This window comes from Eumetopias jubatus, unplaced genomic scaffold, assembly GCF_037043125.1.
Source record: "Eumetopias jubatus isolate StellerSeaLion01/CBP00866 unplaced genomic scaffold, mEumJub1_p1.0 scaffold_7, whole genome shotgun sequence".
NCBI classification, from domain to species: Eukaryota; Metazoa; Chordata; class Mammalia; order Carnivora; family Otariidae; genus Eumetopias; species Eumetopias jubatus.
This window is the reverse complement of record NW_028274813.1, coordinates 31,644,313-31,662,957: the sequence shown is the minus strand read 5'-3', so window position 1 is coordinate 31,662,957 and position 18,645 is coordinate 31,644,313. Positions and strand designations below refer to the sequence as shown.

The following is an 18,645-nucleotide window of genomic DNA, read 5'->3' as shown; positions in this document are numbered from 1 at the left end:
TTAAGCGTCTGCCTTCGGCTCAGGTCATGATCCCAGGGTCCTGGGATCGAGCCCCACATCAGCTCCCTGCTCAGCGGGAAACCTGCTTCTCCCTCTCCCACTCCCCCTGCTTGTGTTCCCTCTCTCATTGTGTCTCTCTCTGTCAAATAAATAAATAAAATCTTTAAAAAAAATTTTTTTTGAAATGTAATCTTTTATATCTTGTATGTCAGGAGGCAGTCTCACAAAGAAATTTGGTTAGTAAGAAAAAAATTGAGATTAGGTTGAATTAAAACCGTAGATCATTTATGGCATAGATTACGATGATGGTTTCACAGATACATGTTTATCTCCATACACGTCAAGTTGTATACATTAAATATCTACAGCTTTTGGTATTTCAGTCATACCTCAGTAAAGCAGTTTTTAAAGACATCCGTAGAACATTTTAGTACTGAATTAATTAAGCACATTTTTTTATTGTATGAGTAATACATTTCACTGTAGCTCAGTTACAAATATGTTTTTATAAGTTGTATATTACATATTATGTTTATATATTATAAAGTCAAAAATTTGTTAGTTTGATTTATACTTATTCTACTTATGTGTATACTTTTTATTGTAAATATGAGATTTGTAATAAAATTATCAGTGCACATGGTTTGCCACCAGCTTTTTCCTCAGAGCAGTGCATCATGACTTTCTGTATCCATGAATAGACCTGAATCATAATGTTTCATGGCGGGGTGTTGTGGTACTGTGATGAAGTATTATGGTTTACTCAATCAATCTCCTTGTTTGAACATTTAGGATATTTTCAGGTTTGCACTCAGTGCGGTGATCATCTTTGCATAGTTCTTTCTTAGGATGAATTTCTAGAAGTGAAATTACTGGATCAAAGAATTCATATTTTTGAGGCTTCAAATTGAAATCACCAAATAGCGGTCCAGATAGGTTGTAGCAATTTACATTTCTCCCAGGGTCAGACAAGTGTGCTCTTTTCTCCCATCATGGATAATAGACAAGTTTTCCCACATCATTGCCAATCTGGCAAATCTGTAAGTGGCATCTCCCTGTTTTAATTGGCATTAATTCTTCATAAAGCTGACCCTGTTTCATGTTCACTGGCTATTGTAGATTTTGGTCTCACAAATGAGCAGCTCATGGTCTTGATTACAGATACTTCAGAAACTTTTTCTCATTCAGTCATCAATCTTTTCAACAGTTTCTTGTGTTTCCCTTCCAGGAGCGGCTAAAGCTGGTGACTGTTTTGGGTGCTGGCCTTCTCTGTGGAACTGCACTGGCAGTCATCGTGCCCGAAGGAGTACACGCACTTTATGAAGATATTCTTGAGGGTGAGAGAGAAAGAAGAGGGTCTGCTTTGAGATATGTTGTTGACATGGAGGGTTGAAAGGAGAAGCCTAGTGGGTTTTTTTTCCTGAACATACTTCATATTTGCCATGGAATTCTACCCTGGAGGAGTTCTTAAAATGTATCTTCTGACATCTTTGACATTGAACACATCCTTAGCAGTTTGTGAATTGAATCCCCAATTCATGAATACCACTTAAGATTTATTTGCAATAATGCATGAATTCCAGTCTAAGTATGACAGTCCTTTTTTTTTTTTTTTTAAAGATTTTATTTATTTATTTGACAGAGAAGAGACACAGCGAGAGAGGGAACACAAACAGGGGGAGTGGGAGAGGGAGAAGCAGGCTTCCCGCCGAGCAGGGAGCCCGATGCAGGGCTTGATCCCAGGACCCTGGGATCATGACCTGAGCTGAAGGCAGATGCTTAACGACTGAGCCACCCAGGCGCCCCATGACAGTCTTTTTTTAAAGCCCACTTAAAAACTTCCCAAATTCTACATGATAGTAATTGTATTTTTAGTGTTCTTTAATTGAAAAAATAAACAGATTATACACATTTGGATTCAAGGAGTCTTTACAGTAAACTTGTAGGTATTTGGTGGGGATCTCTGCAGTAAAGGAGAACTAAAAAAGTGAAAGAAGTCTTTCCTGACCCTAAGAACAATGAGCAGAGAATGAAGAGTATAAGTATGTGAGAGTAAATACTGGGCAGGCGGCTTGGGTCACTCACCTGCTAGACAGTTTGGTCTGCACACCTGGAAACATACTTGATTTAGATTTGTGACTCAGCAAAATCAGACTACTGCTTGTCACGCAACTTCAGACACCTGTGAAGGATCGAAATCACAACTATTACGTTGGTGAGTGGAATCTTCAAGTGCCAGGACTCAACTGGACTTTAAGAGTAGTATAGAAAGGTAGGCACTTTCCAAATTTCATACTAGATACAATATAATAAGCTTTTAAGATCTCAGTCAAGGAAAAAAGCTGTGTCCTTTATCCAGAGTGATGATTTTCTCCTCCCTGGGGTGTCAATATAGGCATAATGAATGGTGTTGGGTAGGCAAAGAGCGGCGGCAGATGTTATATATGAGGATTGTGGGGGTCTTATTGCAAAATAGGAGAGAGGATGAAGACTGGTCAAATTTAGGGGGGAGGTAATAAATCAGGAGTCCCAGAGCAGTGGTTTCTGCTCTTTTTGATCACACATCCTATTGGGGGGGAAAAACAAGCATGCACTATTGCACTAATTTACTGTATGCATTATAAAACACAAAACTAAAACAGAAAATTTTGAAGTATGAGGTTTAAAGTAAATTTGTATAGAAGACCAATACAGTTGTCCCTTGAACAACACAGGTTTGAACTATGTGGGTCCACTTAATATGTGGCTTTTTTTTTTTGATACAGTACTGTAAATGTATTTCCTCTTCCTTAATCTTTTCTCTGGCTTACTTTATTGTAAGAATATAGTATATAATATGTAGAACATACAAAATATGTGTTAAAAGACTATGTTATCAGTAAGGCATCTGGTCAACGGCAAGCTATTAATAGTTAAGTTTTTGAGGATTCAAAAGCTATATGCGGGTTTTCAACTGCGCAGGGGGTCAGCACCCTAACCCCCCATGTTTTTCAAGCATCATCTGTATTTTCTTTTGTATCCCAGTGGATCATCTTGAATTTTTCTGACGTGTGATTATTTCAGTGCAGAGATCACTATTCTGGTATACTAGAAAACTTTCAGATCATGACCAAATAGACAATTAAAATTTTTTTTTGCTTGACCTTGTAGCTAAGAAAGAATTATGAGTAGCAGTTGTTTTCCTTACAAAGTTCCTTTTTCAGGGGTGCAGTTTAAAAGTTTTCTGGTCCCTAACCTAGACTACAAAATCAGAATTTCTAGAGAAGGGCCCTGGGAATATCTATTTTTAACAGGTTTTCATCTGATTCTTACTAGAAAAGTTTGGGAAACACTGGGGTAAAGGAAAAAAAATGTTTCGGGTATAGTTTTTTGTTTTTTTTTAAATAGCAGTTTTATTAAGATATAATTGACATACCAGATTTCAGGTATAGTTTTAAGCTTAAATTTAGCTATCATGTTGTCGGGTTGCATTCCTTTATTTTCAGTGTTCTTGATTTGGGGCCCAAAATAATTTTGTGGATTCATCTGAAAACAGATACAATGTGCTTTTTAAACCTGCTTTTCTAAAACATAAGCATTCTAGTCTCTTTAGCCTTTCCTCATGGATTAGTCTCCAGCCCTAAACCATCATTTCAATTAAGAAAGGTATTTTCATTTATATATTTTACATTCACTCTTCTTGGTGTACACATCCTTGAGTTTTGACAGATGCATAGTCATGTTATCACCTGTGTAATCAAAATACAGAACAGTGCCATCACCCAAAAACCATTCCCTCATGCTGCCCTTCTATAATCATACCTTTCCTCCACCCCCAACCTCTGGCAACCATAGATCTCTTCCCTCCCCCTATGGTTTTGCCTTTTCAGAAGGTCATATAAATGAAATTGTGCAGCCTTTTGGCTTGGCTTCTTTTGCTCAAGCCTAATGCATTTGAGAGCCATCATGTTGTGTTCTATATCTATCACTGGTCTGTTGTGCCTTTTTATTTCTGAGGAGTGTTCCATCGTTTGGACGAACCGTAGTTTGTTTTTTCCTTCACCTTTTCCTTTCCCTTTTCCTTCCTTCCTTTTTTTTATAAAGATTTTATTTATTTATTTGAGAGAGAGAGTGAGAGAGAGAGAGAGCACATGAGAGGGGGGAGGGTCAGAGGGAGAAGCAGACTCCCCGCTGAGCAGGGAGCCTGACGCGGGACTCGATCCAGGGACTCCAGGATCATGACCTGAGCCGAAGGCAGTCGCTTAACCAACTGAGCCACCCAGGCGCCCCCTTCCTTCCTTTAAAGACATATTGGTTTTTGGGGCACCTTGGTGGCTCAGTCGGTTAAGCATCTGCCTTCGGCTCAGGTCATGATCCCGGGGTCCTGGGATCGAGCCCCACATTGGGCTCCCTGCTCCGCGCGAAGCCTGCTTCCCCCCCTCTGCCCACTCCCCCTGCTTGTGTTTCCTCTCTTGCTGTGTCTTTCTCTGTCAAATAAATAAATAAAATCTTAAAAAAAAAAAAAAGACATTGGTTTTTTTCAGTTTAGGTGGAAATATGAATAAAATCACTATAAACATTTGTATACAGGTTTTTGTGTGAACATGAGTTTTTATTTTTCTTGTGTAATTATTTATAAGTGGAATGGTTAGATCATATGGTAAGTGTATGTTTAACTTAAGAAATCACCAAACTCTTTTTCTAAGTAGCTGTACCATTTTGCATTCCCAGCAATAATGGATGAGAGTTCAGTTGCTTCCCTTTCTTGTCAGCACTTGATGCTGTTTATTTTGTTTGGTTTTTTTATTTTAGCCATTCTAATAGGTAGGTAATGCTCTCCCAGTGTGGTTTTAATTTGCAATTCCCTAATGGTTAATGATGTTAAACATCTTTTCATATGCTTGTTTACCATTATTATGTGTTCTTTGATGATTCAAATTTTTGCCTATTTTTTGAGTTTTCTTATTACTGAGTTTTGAGGGTTCTTTACATGTTCTGGATACAAGTTATTATTTTTTTGCTTTTTGTTTTTTATTTTTAAGTAAGCTCTAGGCCCAACGTGGGGCTCGAACTCATGACCCCAGCATCAAGGGTTGCATGCTGTACCAACTGAGCCAGACAGGGCCCCCCTGAATATGAGTCTTTTTTTTTTTTTTTAAAGATTATTTGAGAGAGAGAGACAGAGAGAGTGAGCATGAGCAGGGGGAGGGGCAGAGGGAGAAGGAGAGAGAGACTCCTGAAGCAGACTCCCCAATGAGCATGGAGCCTGCCATGGGGCTCGATCCCGGGACCTTGAGATCATGACCTGAGCTGAAATCAGGAGTCAGCCACTTATCTGACTGCGCCACTCTGGCCCCCCCCCCGCCCCAATACAAGTCTGACCAGATAGGTGATCTGCAAACATTTTTTCCTAGTCTTTGGCTTATCTTTTCAGTCTCTTAACAGTATCATTGACAGAGTAGTTTTTAATTTTGATAAAGTCCAATTTATCAATTCTTTCTTTCATGAATTGTGTTTTGGGGTCATACCTAAAATCCCTTTGCTGAACCCAAGTTCACAAATGTTTTCTCTTTTGTTTTCCTCTAGAAGTTTTGTAATTTTAGGTTTTACACTTAGTATGTGTTAACAAAATTGAGTTAATTTTGTATCTGATGTAAGGTTCATTTTTTTGGGGTATGGATGGATGTTCAATAGTTCCAACACCCTTTGTTGAAAAGATTAATTACCTTTGCACCTTTGTCAAAAATCAATTGACCACATTTGTGTTGGTCTATTTCTAGACTCTATTCTGTTCAATTGATCTACATGTCTGTCCTTTGCCAATACAACCTTGTCTTTTTTTTTTTTCCTTTTTAAGATTTTATTTATTTATTGGAGAGAGTGAGTGAGTGAGAGCACAAGCTCAGGGAGGAGCAGAGGGAGAAGGAGAAGCCGACTCCCCACTGGGCAGGGAGCCTGACGAAGGGCTCAATCCCAGGGCTCCAGGATCATGACCTGAACAGAAGGCAGATGCTTAACTGACTAAGCCATCCAGGCTCCCCCAGTACAACCTTGTCTTGATGACTATAGCTTTATAGCAAATCTTTTTTTTTTTTTTTTTTTTGCTTTATAGCAAATCTTGACATCAGATGGTGAAGTCCTTCTAACTTCATTTTTATTTTTCAAAATTATTTTGGTTAAACTAGTTCCTTTGCCTTTCTATAAAAACTTTAGAATCAGCTTGTCAATGTCTACACAAAAAATCATGCTGAGACTCTGATTGAGTTGAATCTATAGATTAATTTAGGGAGAATTGACATCTTGAAAATACTGTATTTTCCAATCTATGAATATAATATATCTCCATTTTTTTAGGTCTTTGATTTCTTTTATCAGTGTTGTAGTTTTTAAATTTTTTTTTATTTTAATTTTTATTTCTTTTTAAGTAACTTCCATGCCCAACAATGGGGCTCGAACTCACAGCTCCAAGATCAAGAGTCCTATGCTCCACTGGCTGAGCCAGCTAGGCGCCCCCAGTGTTGTAATTTTTAGCATACAGATCTATAGGTATTCTGTTATATTTATACCTAAATATTTCCCGTTTTTAGTGTGATTGTAAATGATATTTAAAAATATTTCAATTTCCAGTATTCTAGTATATAGGAATTTGCTAAACTCACTTGTTATAGGAGCTTTTTTGTAGATTCCTTGTGATTTGCTACACAGTCATATCATCTATGAATATAGACAGTTTAATGCTTTCTTTTCTGGAGACACTTTCATGTTTTCTTTTCCAATATGCTTTAGAAAAATTTTTCCGGGCGCCTGGGTGGCTCAGTTGGTTAAGCGTCTGCCTTCGGCTCAGGTCATGATCCCGGGGTCCTGGGATTGAGTCCTACATCAGGCTCCCCCTGCTCTGCGGGGAGTCTGCTTCTCCCTTTGCCTCTGCCTGCAGCTCCCCCTGCTTGTGCTCTCTCTCTCTCTTTTCAAATAAATAAATAAAATCTTTAAAAAAAATAAAAATTTTTTTCCTTTCCTTATTGCACTGGCTAGACCATCTAGTATGAGGCTGATTAGGAATGAAAATAGTCAGCCTTGCCTTATTGTCACTCAGTCTTTCACCATTAAGTATAATGTTAGCTGTAGATTTTTTTTTTTTTTTATTCATTCGAGATGGAGAGAGAGAGAGCATGAGCAGGGGTAGAAGCAGAGGGAGGGGGTGAAGCAGACTCGCCGCTGAGCAGGGAGCCCGATGCGGGGCTCCATCCCAGGACCCTGGGATCATGACCAGAGCCGAAGGCAGACGCTTAACCATCTGAGCCACCCAGGTGCCCCAGCTGTAGATTTTTTAAAGAGTCCCTCTTCAGGTTAAGGAAGTTTCCTTTTATTCCTGGTTTGCTGAGAGTTTTTATCTAATCTGTTAATGTGGTGAATTAAAGTGATATTCAAATATTGAACTAGATTTGCATATGCCACCCCCATTGATTGTTAGGGATTGTCATCACTGGATTCAGTCGGCTAACATCCGAGGATATTTGTGTATCTGTTCATGAGGAGTATTGGCCTGTGGTTTTCCTTTCTTACAATGTCTTTTTATGGCTTTGTTGTCAGAGTAGTGCTGACCTCTTAGGGTTGGAAAGTGTTCCGCCTTCTACATTCTGGAAGAGACTGTATAGAACCAGTGAAACCATCTGGGCCTGGAGTTTTCTATGTTGGAAGGTTTTTAGCTATGAATTCAATTTCTTTAATAGATATAAAATTATTCAAGTTACCTGTTTCTTCTAAGTTGAAGAATTATTTATAGTAAGAGTTGTTCATGGTAATCTTTTATTATCCTTTTAATGTCTACAGTAATGTCTTCTTTTAAAATTTTTTTCCCAAAGAACCATGTTTGATTTCATTTTTTTTCTGCTTTGTGTTTTATTGATTTCTATTTTGCTTTATCCATATTAAAGCTTTTTGGTCAGGTGCCTACACATTTAGGGTTGCTATGTCTTTTGGTGAATTGACCTTTTTCATTATTATGTAATGTCCCTATTTATTCCTGGTAATATTTCTTGTTCTCAAGTCTACTTTATTTGGTATTAACATAGCCACTCCAGTTTCCTTTTGATCAGTGTTTACTTGATAGATCTTTTTTCATCCTTTTACTTTTAAGCTATATGTCATTCACTGTATTTAAATTGGATGTCTTGTAAACAGCATATAGTTGAATCATATTTTTAAAATCCAATTTGACAATCTCTCTGTCTTCTAATTCGTATATTTAGACCGGAGGTCAGCAAAGTTTTTCTGTAACAGGTCAGACAGTAAATATTTCAGACTTTGTGAGCCATGTGGACTCTATTGATACTGTTCAATTCTGTCATTTAACTAACAGTTCTGATTCTTTCCTTTGTGATCATCAGTCCTCTAGTGAGCCATCCAGTGAACTTACTGTTTCAGATATCTTTTTCAATTTTGAAATTTCTACTTAGTTTCTTTGTATACTTTCTATTTCTTCAAATGACACTTATTCATTTGAAGTGTTTTTACCTTTACCCCAGAGCACATAGTTATTTTTTAATCTTTTTTTTAAAGATTTTTATTTATTTATTTGACAGAGAGATAGAGCACAGGTAGGCAAAGTGAGAAGCAGGCTCTCTGCTGAGCAGCAGGGAGCCCGATGCGGGACTCAATCCCAGGACCCTGGGATCATGACCTGAGCCGAAGGCAGACACTTAACGACTGAGCCACCCAGGCGCCCCGAGAGCACATAGTTATAATAGCTGATTTAAAGTCAAATATTCCAGTATCTGATTTGCTTTGGGATTGGATTCTTTTTTCCCTTCCTGATTGGTAAAATTTTTCTTTTTTTTTTTTTTAAGATTTTATTTATGTGAGAGAGAGCACAAGCAGGGGGGTGGGACAGAGGGAGAAGCAGATTCCCCATTGAGCAGGGAGCCCGATGCAGGACTCGATCCCAGGACCCCGGGATCATGACCTGAACCCAAGGCGAATGCTTAACTGACTGAGCCACGCAGGTGCCCCAATTTTTCTGTTTCTTTGTATGTCAAGCAAGTTTGGATTGTATCCTATACATTTTTAATAATGTATTTTGGAACTTTGGGTCCTTTCAAAATCTTCTAGAGAATATTTCTTTCTTTTGTTTTAGCAGTCACTAGCCTGGTTGGTTTCAAACTGCCAGTTCTGTGGTGCCTTTTTGTGTGATGGTTTTAATTTTAGTTCAGTGTTCGAAGCCTTTGTAATGCTGCTTTGGGTGTGTCCTATCCCTGCAGAGTTCAGGGGTAAGTCTGGGACTTGTGCCATTTATGCGCACTGTTAGGGGAACCCTCCTTAGCTGTTTCCTCTCCAGTATTTGTCTCCCACTCCCTGGCTCCCAAGGGACCCTTTACCTAGTCCTGTGGCCAGAAAGATGGGGTATTTCTAGGAGTTGTAGCTGCCTGTGCTGCCATTGCACAGTTCTGTGTAACTCGGGGTGCCCTCAGGGCAAAGTGGCAGGAGAAAAGAGAGGACAGAAGAACCATACCCACCCCCCGCCCCCGCCCCTGTGTTCTTCTGACCACTGGCCAGAAAGATGGGGTTTTTCTGGGGGTTTTCACTGCCTGTGTTGCTGCAGTGCAGTTCCCCAACTGGGACTGCCTTCAAGGCCAGCCTGGGAAAGAAAAAAGGGGGTGGTTTCCCTCCATAAGGACATCCCCCAGCAGCCCCTTTCCCTGGTTGTCTGGCCAGAAGGACAAGGTTTCTTTTGCAGTTTTTGCTGCCCTCTCTCCTCTTGTTATTGTTTACATTTGTGGTCCTTAGGTAGTTCTTTGGTTGTTTTGTCCAGAGCTTCTGTAGTCATCATTGTGTGATTGAGGCAACTCTAGGTTTACTCCATCTGAGCCAGCTCCAAAAGTCCCCATCATTCTTTTTAAAAAGTAAAATATTAATACCCCACTCTGAAAAATTTTTTGAGGTAGCTTAACCATCATAGTAACCGTAAGCTGTCTCCACATTTTCCACATCTGTCTGCACACTGGTGAGCTTAGTCACATCGTTTTCATTTCTGCTACTTTATCTTTTTCTCCCCCCTTCCCTCTTTTTCTTTATTGTAGATCCAGCCAGCTTTTCTCCCAACTTCAAGAAAGGAGTTTGTGTACATGTTTACTACAACCTATAGTTTAGTTCTTCTGTGGACCTTATAATTATGATAATTAACAGATACTTTTTCAGAGCTCAATATATCATGTTAACTGAGTGCTCTGGCACTTTAATAAGCATTATTAAATACTAATTAATGTAAAAAGGAACGTCTCATACTTTAATTATAGCTCTAAAATCACTGGAATTAGATCAGCATTCGTGTGAGAAGACTGTCTTTGTACAGAAACAAGTTTTAAGAATATAGTCTATTGAGGACTGCAGTGCTTGTTTACTGTGGGGCTAAATTTGAAACTACCCTAATTCTTTGGAACATGAGAATTGGTATATTGAGAAAGGCAGGCTATGGGGTCAAAGACCTAAATAGAAACCTGAAACCTATATTATTCATAACTGTTAGGATAGTCACTGGAACTGTTATTAGGAGTGGTTCAATATAGATTATTTCACTAAATTTCTCCATGAATGCCACATAACAGATTAGTTAGAGAAGTACAGTTACCTTACGGTTTTGTCATTTTGCTCTACATTTAAATAAAAGGAAAGGGTTAAATCTGTTATATTTAACTAACTCTTGGCCTGTCATTCATTAATAAAAATGGAGCTCTTTAAAATTCTTACACTTTATCCTCAGGATTCTGAAATATGGATGATCGTGGACTGATACCTATCTCTTCTATTTCTTATTTTGTCTGCTAAATTGTCTGATCTCTGCTTTTTCCCCTGCCCCTTCCTCTCCCTTCCCCCAACATTGTTTATTACTCACTATTGTTTCTGACTGATATTCAGATCAATTATATAACATAAGATGTTTAAAAATGAATCTCCCAAATTCCATTTAATATATAACTATGTTCCTGAACATTTAGTGAGCACTTAGCGTATACCAGGTATTTTGTGGAGCCCTTCACATTTATTGTCTAATCATCACAACAGCCATCTGAGGTGGGTACTGTTTTACAGATGAGGACATGAAGCCACAAAGAGGTTGAATGACATGTCCAAGATACTCAGCTAGTAAGTATCACGATCAGGAATTGAACACAGGCAATCTTACTCTGAAACCTATACTTTTTTTTTAAGCTTAAGTTTCCCCACAAGGAGAATTTTATTGACAGCACTAGTCTATTTTCCTCTTAAAAGCCCAGTTGCAACCAAATGAAGTGAACATACCTCAAAATTTTATTGTCTTCATAATATAACAAAATATGAAGCTTAGAACTGGATCACGTGTTATTTTCTCTTCGTATCTCCTCCCAGTTCACACTGCTTGCATCTCTTAATAGCCAGCATTCTCTTAGATCTGCAGTTAGGCTCAACACAATCTTCTTTGGAGTTTTAGCCTTTTTCCAGAAAATCCACTTAGTCTGCCCATCATAGCCACTCTTCCTGTCATAACTTTGCTTTCTCTGGGTGTAAAGAGAATCTTCGCCTTTCTTGTACTGTGTCACTTTGTGGGGTTGGTACTTACAGAAACTTTCTTGCAGAAAGTCTGGTGGGTTTGGGACCATTCACCATGTTTGTGAGAGTACTATCAGCGTGGGGGAAAAAAAATGAAGCCTATGTTCTTTTTTAAAATATTTTTATTTATTTTTTGACAGAGAGAGACAGCGAGAGAGGAAACACAAGCAGGGGGAGTGGGAGAGGGAGAAGCAGGTCCCCCGCTGAGCAGGGAGCCCGATGTGGGGCTCAATCCCAGGACCCTGGGATATGACCTGAGCCAAAGGCAGACGCTCAACAACTGAGCCACCCAGGTGCCCCTGAAGCCTACATTCTTAATGATAGTCTAGTGCATGGGGGAATTTAAAATCACCATTGTAGTGTTTATCTGCTGAAGAAATACATACTTTTTTTTTAAGTAGTGGAGCCCAACACAGGGCTTAAACTCATGACCCTGAGAGCAAGACCTGAGCCAAGATCAAGAGTCAGGCACTTAACTGACCGAGCCACCCAAGTGCCCCTGAAGAAATCTTATAGTAGATTTTTTTCTTCTTAGGGGTGCCTGGGTAGATCCGTCAGTTAAGGGTCGAACTCTTGATTTCGGCTCAGGTCATGATCTCAGGGTTGTGGGATCAAGCAGGCATCAGATTCTGTGCCCAGTGGGGAATCTACTTGAGACTCTCTCTCCCTCCCTCTCTTTCCCTTCTCCCCCGACCCGCGCCCCCTGCATATGCCCATGCGCACTCTCTCTGTCAAATAAATAAACACATCTTAAAAAAAAAGAAAAACAGGGCACCGTCCATTAAGCGTCCGATTCTTGGTTTTGGCTCAGGTCATGATCTCATGGGTTGAGGTGTCAAACCCAGAGTTGAGCTGGAGTCTGCCTCCACTGGGCTCAGTAGGGAGTCTGCTTAAAGATTCTCTTCTTTTGCCCCTACCCCTGCTCACATGCCTGTGCACGTTTTCTCTCTTTCTCAAATAAATAAATGAATCTTTAAAAAATAAATTTTTAAAAAAATTTTAAAAAGTATATTTTGATCGAAGATTCATTAATTAACATCCCTTTAAAATGTCACCTTTAGGGGTGCCTGGGTGGCCCAGTCAGTTAAGCATCTGCCTTCAGCCCAGGTCATGATCACAGGGTCCTGGGATGGAGCTCCATGTTGGGCTCCCTGCTCAGCGGGAAGTCCGCTTGGCCCTCTGCCCCTCCCCCTGCTCGTGCTCTCTCCCTCACTCTCAAATAAATAAGTAAAATCCTAAATAAAATGCCAGCTTTATACATTTGACTGTGATCAGGTTTTTCTCTTTTACATGAGAAACAGAATACATCATCAAGTAGAAGCTATTCTTCCCTTCTTACTGAAAGTATATGTATAATGAACTATTTGTCTTTGTCAGAAAAAAAAATTCTTAATAGAGAGTTGTAAAAGTTGTAAGGTATGAGTAGAAGTTAAGAAATTAAAAACAATTAACAAAGGCCAAAAATATAAAAATCAAAACTGGAGATCACTTAAAAAAAAAAGCCAGATTACCTGAAAATTTGTTTCTTTTATAGAAGCACATGTTAATCTGAAGGAGGAGCATCAACAAATATCTTCAAAGGGTAAATTGATTCTCTTACCTTTAATGTAATGTATGTCTGTGACAAAGGACAGCTACTTACCATACTGATGGAACTTAGTGGAAAGATTTCTGTGTAAATATCTAGGCAAAGAAGCAAGCCCATATGATTTGCTGAACACTCTCTTAGTGGCATGAGAAATAAATATCTGATGTATAATACCCAGTGATAACACCATTGGTTTTTTTGTACTTTGTAGCAGGGAGTATGACGTGGAACATGTCTTGGCTAATGAATTACCAACCAGTGTCCTGAGTAGTCAGACATAGTAACCTGAAAGCTTGTTCATGAATGTGTAACATATGTATACAGCTTAATATATTTGAATTTTATAGCTGGTTTTTGAGATCCCAGTTTTTGCTAGTTTCAGTTTCATGTCCAGAGTAGAAGGAAGGATGTGTATATTAATATTCAATATCTGGATTCCATTACTAGTTTGTGTATGTACCATTAAGGTGATGATTGCTCACTTTAAAAAGGATTTATGTTTTTTTGATTAATGTTTGCAAATAAAACCAAAGCTTACCATTGTGTATATTCCAGTAAGTATTTCATGTTTTTATATAAAGTTAAATTCCACTTAATGATAAGCATTCAGACCTTTTATGAGAAGCCTTAGTCAACAGCACACTTATTTCAAGCGATATTTATTAAATGTTGCTGACATATTACTTATTTGCCAAAATTTTATATCAAAATAAGTATTAACCCCTTCAAAATTAAGTTCATAAAATTAAGTACTTATAGAAGTGATTGCTCAAAAAATGTTGGAAATTGTTCTTTAATTTACCTCCAGAGTGTGCAGCACATTTAGATTAATATCATCAGTAGCAGCAGGATTTTCCTTGAAAGTAGTTTTGGTTTTGGGAAATATAAAATTTGTTCGATGTCAGTCTGCATAATAAGATAGCTCATCAGTTTATTCAATACTATTTTATATCAAAAGCAGGTGATACTATAAAGTAATGACAATTTTATTATGATTCATAAACTTGACTCTTAAGCAGTACCAAAAGAAAAGTTCTAAAATTATTTAAAGAAAGCACTGTTGGGTGCCTGGGTGGCTCAGTTGGTTAAGCGACTGCCTTCGGCTCAGGTCATGATCCTGGAGTCCCGGGATCGAGGGCCGCATCGGGCTCCCTGCTCAGCAGGGAGTCTGCTTCTCCCTCTGACCCTCTCCCCTCTCATGCTCTCTATCTCATTCTCTCTCTCAAATAAATAAATAAAATCTTAAAAAAAAAAAAAAAGCACTGTTGGCACCTTACTCCTGTCGGAGTGGCTAGAATCAAAAAGACAATCAAAAGACAGTGTTGGCAAGGTTGCAGAGAAAGGGAAGCCCTCATGCACTGTTGGTAGGGATGTAAATTGGTGCAGCCACTGTGGAAAACAGTATGGAGGTTCCTCGAAAAATTAGAAATACTGTATGATCTGGTAATTCCATTATTGAGTATTGACCTAAAGAAAACAAAATGCTAATTCAGAAAGATATATGCACCCCTATGTTTATTGCAGCATTATTTACAATAGCCAAAATATGGAAGCTACCCAAGTGTCTATCGATAGATGAATGGATAAAGAAGATATGTGTGTGTGTGTGTGTGTGTGTGTGTGTGTGTGTGTGTGTACACTCAGCCATAGAAAAGAATGAGATCTTACCATTTGCAACAACATGGATGGATCTAGAGGGATGGATGCATACTAAGTGAAATGCATCAGACAGAGAAAGACAAATACAATGTGATTTCACTTATATGTAGAATCTAAAAACAAACAAAAAAACCAGACTCTTGAGGTGCCTGGGTGGCTCAATCAGTTAAGCGTTGGACTCTTGGTTTTGGCTCAGGTTGTGATCTCAGGGTCATGAGATGGAACCCCTCGTCAGCTCTGTGATTAGTGTGGAGTCTGCTTGAGATTCTCTCCTTCCCTCTGCCCCTTCCCCTGCTCTCTCTTTAAGACAAAGAAATAGGGGCGCCTGGGTGGCTCAGTTGGTTAAGCGACTGCCTTCGGCTCAGGTCATGATCCTGGAGTCCTGGGATTGAGTCCCACATCAGGCTCCCTGCTCAGCGGGGAGTCTGCTTCTCCCTCTGACCCTCTTCCCTCTCGTGCTATCTCTCATTCTCTCTCTCTCAAATAAATAAATAAAATCTTAAAAAAAAAAAAAAAGACAAAGAAATAAATCTTAAGGGAAAAAACAAAACAAAAAACCAGACTCTTAAATGCAGAGAACAAACTGGTGGTTGCCAGAGGGAAGGTGCCTGGGGTGATGAGTGAAATAGGTGAAGGGGGTTTAGAGGTACAAGCTTCCAGTTATAAAATAAATAAGTCACAGAGATGAAAAGTGTGGCATAGGGAGTTTAGTGAATAATATTTTAATAATGTATGATGACAGACGGTAACTATACTTACTGTGGTCAGCACTAAGTAATATAAAAAATTGTTGGATCAATATGTTATACATCTGAAACTAATATAACATTGTATATTAATTATATTCAGTTTTTTTTAAAAAGCTTTGTTGGGATAAGATACGGAAGGATCTTATACTCATCTACATTTTAAAATTCTGATATCTGAGCCACGTGGGTGGCTCAATCAATTAAGAGTCTGCCTTCAGCTCAGGTCATGATCCCAGGGTCCTGGGATCGAACCCTGCATTGGGCTCCCTGCTCAGCAGAGAGAGCCTGCTTCTCCCACTCCCTCTGCCACTCCTCCTGCTTGTGCGTGCGCTCTCTCTCTCTCTTTCTATCTCTGTCAAATAAATAAAATCTTCAAAAAAAATAAAATTCTGATATAGTTATACCTCATAAAGTAAAATGATGTTGACCATCTTTTGAAAGTTGTAATTAGGCTTAACGTTTAGTTTCAGTGCTATGGACATCCCAAAAGTAATTGCCTTTAAAAATTATTATGGCACTGTTCATAAATAATAGCATGACTAACACCCTTTAATAACGTGTTAACCCATGCTCTTACCTAAACTCTTAGTGTAACCTGTCACCTAATTTAGTATATATATGTTACCTATTGAATTTATAAAAAAGCATGTGTATAATTATCTTAAAAGAAGACTAAAAGGTTATAATTTATTTCTATTAAAAAAAAATCTTTTTGTTAGGGTGCCTGGGTGGCTCAGTCAGTTAGGTGTCTGACTCTTGATTTTGGCTCAGGTCATGATCTCAGGGTCCTGAGATCGAGCCCCACATTGCACTCTGCACTGGGTATGGAGCCTGCTAAAGAGTCTCTCTCCCTCTCTCTCCGCCCCCCCTCCAACTCGCACACAGTCTCTCAAAAAAATCCCACTTTTTGTCTAGAAAATAATTAATTGCTATAACTTTTTAAATGAAATGCCGCATTAAAAAATTATAGAAGTGAAGGCCATTTTTTGCCTTCAACATTTATTTGTTGAGTATTTGCTAGATTTCTGGCCTTCTATTGATTTTTAGCAGTTCAGAGATCTAAGATATAGCCCCAGCCTTCAAGAATTCACAGCCAGTGGAAAATGAATAACAATCAATGACAGCAGGGGTTGGTTTACATTTTCTGTAAAGGGCCAGATAGCAAATATTTTAGGCTTTGTGGGCCATATGGTTTCTTTTGCAATTATTCAACCCTGGTGTCAGCATGAAAGCAGCCATAGATAATCTATGAACAAATGAGCATGGCTATGTTCCAATGCATTTTTATTTACAAAAATAGGCACCAGCCCTGTACTGTAATTTGCTGATGTCTGAATTATGGTATAGTGAGGTGTAAGACCTATGGTAGAAAGACACCCAGTGTGTGGTGTGTTTGATAGGAAAAGAGGACACAGAAATCTCAAGGAAGAGGGGGCTTCCAAGCTGAGTCTCGAGAAACAAGGTGTTATCCAGGAGAAGCAGCATGGAGGGCCCATGGATTCATTAACTCATGCAAAGTATCAGCAGAGAGAGAGATGGGATCCCAGGTAAGTGTTAAGTGGGTACCTTATGAAAATGTAATCATTCAGATCCTTGCCAATAGCATCTTTCTAAATAGTATTGGAAATTGTAGCTACCAGAATTCTGTGATTTACTTCACATGGGTAGCTTTTCTTTTTTTTTTTTTTAAGATTTTATTTTTAAGCAATTGCTACACCCAATGTGGGGCTCGAACCTACAACCCTGAGATCAAGAGTTGCACAGTCCACTGACTGAGCCAGCCAGATGCCCCACATGGGCAGCTTCTTAACATCTATAAATATGAAGAATTACATCATGGTTATATATATTAAAATGGAAGCAGACCCAAAATTGCCTTGTCTTTAGAGAAAATAAGATGTTTTAGTTCATTTATTTCACATTTTTGAGACCATACTAAACTAGTCCCCCAGCTCACAAAGAAAACCTACATGAAAAAATGATGGGTGCGACCATCTCAGTATTGGACACCAGAGTACTACATTTTGAATTTATTAATTTTTATCAAAATATTGCATACAAAAGTATACACATAGGAAAATACACATATTGGCAGGGTACAGCTCAGTGATTTTCACAAACTAAATACAGTCATGTTACCACAAGGCTACATTTTAATTGTCCAACATTACTAATTCAAGATTCTTGGACTGCTTTTCAAACTTAATTATTTTTCTTTTTTTTTTTTAAAGATTTTATTCATTTGACAGAGAGACACAGCAAGAGAGGGAACACAAGCAGGGGGAGCGGGAGAGGGAGAAGCAGGCTTCCTGAAAGCAGGGAGCCCGATGCAGGGCTGGATCCCAGGACCCTGGGATCATGACCTGAGCTGAAGGCAGATGCTTGACGACTAAGCCACCGAGGCACCCCAGACTTGATTATTTTTCATCTCTGAGCTTTCAGTCAGTTCTTTGGCTTAACATCCTTACTGCTAATAATTTATTTTGTGTAAGGAACCGAGTGGGCACCTACAACCTGCCAACTTTTTTCTCTTAGGCTTGTTTAGCGTTCAGCTCTCTTTCGTTGACCACTGCAGCCCAGGCTTCTAATTTCCAGAAAATGCCCCTTATTCCAAAATCATCCATTTCTCCTCTGAGTCTCTCCACCTCCAGTAATGCTTTCAAACTGAAGGTAGCAACTCAGTGGGTCCTCAAATAAATTTAGTGAGTTGGACTTGTGACCAGTATTTAAGAAGAGCCTCGTGGAGGGACAAAAAAAGAGGCAAAGAGAGAGAAATGGAAGAGTGCATTGTAAGCATTATAAGCTTCACTGTTTTGTGAAACATTGTATTTAGTTTTTCATTTATATAAAATTTATTTTTTACTATAGGTCATGGTCTTAAAAGTTAAAAAAAGTCATAAATCTCATTTCAGTAATTTAAAAATACTACTTAACATTAATGTCAGACTGTTAATAGTCATAGACCTTCTTTAAATCAATAAAATGGAAATGTATTGGCTGAAGGAAGTCTTTTCTCTCTCGGAGGAACACTCCATCTCATTTTAAGATGCCAGTGTGACTCAGAGATGTTATAGGCAGATAGCCCTC

At 38.7% G+C, this 18,645-nt stretch overlaps 1 protein-coding gene across 2 annotated transcripts in view; it reads left to right on the top strand.

The window, feature by feature from the left end:
• The window catches only part of SLC39A9 (solute carrier family 39 member 9), a 55,390-nt gene that overhangs the window by 18,800 nt on the left and 17,945 nt on the right, over positions 1 to 18,645 (top strand). Inside the window, exons 2-3 of one of the 2 annotated variants that reach the window (XM_028098009.2) lie at positions 1,229 to 1,337; positions 13,097 to 13,144. In XM_028098009.2, the coding sequence (XP_027953810.1) occupies positions 1,229 to 1,337; positions 13,097 to 13,144 (157 nt within the window). The remainder of the gene's footprint in view (positions 1 to 1,228; positions 1,338 to 13,096; positions 13,145 to 18,645) is intronic. The other variant, XM_028098017.2, reaches the window with a different exon arrangement.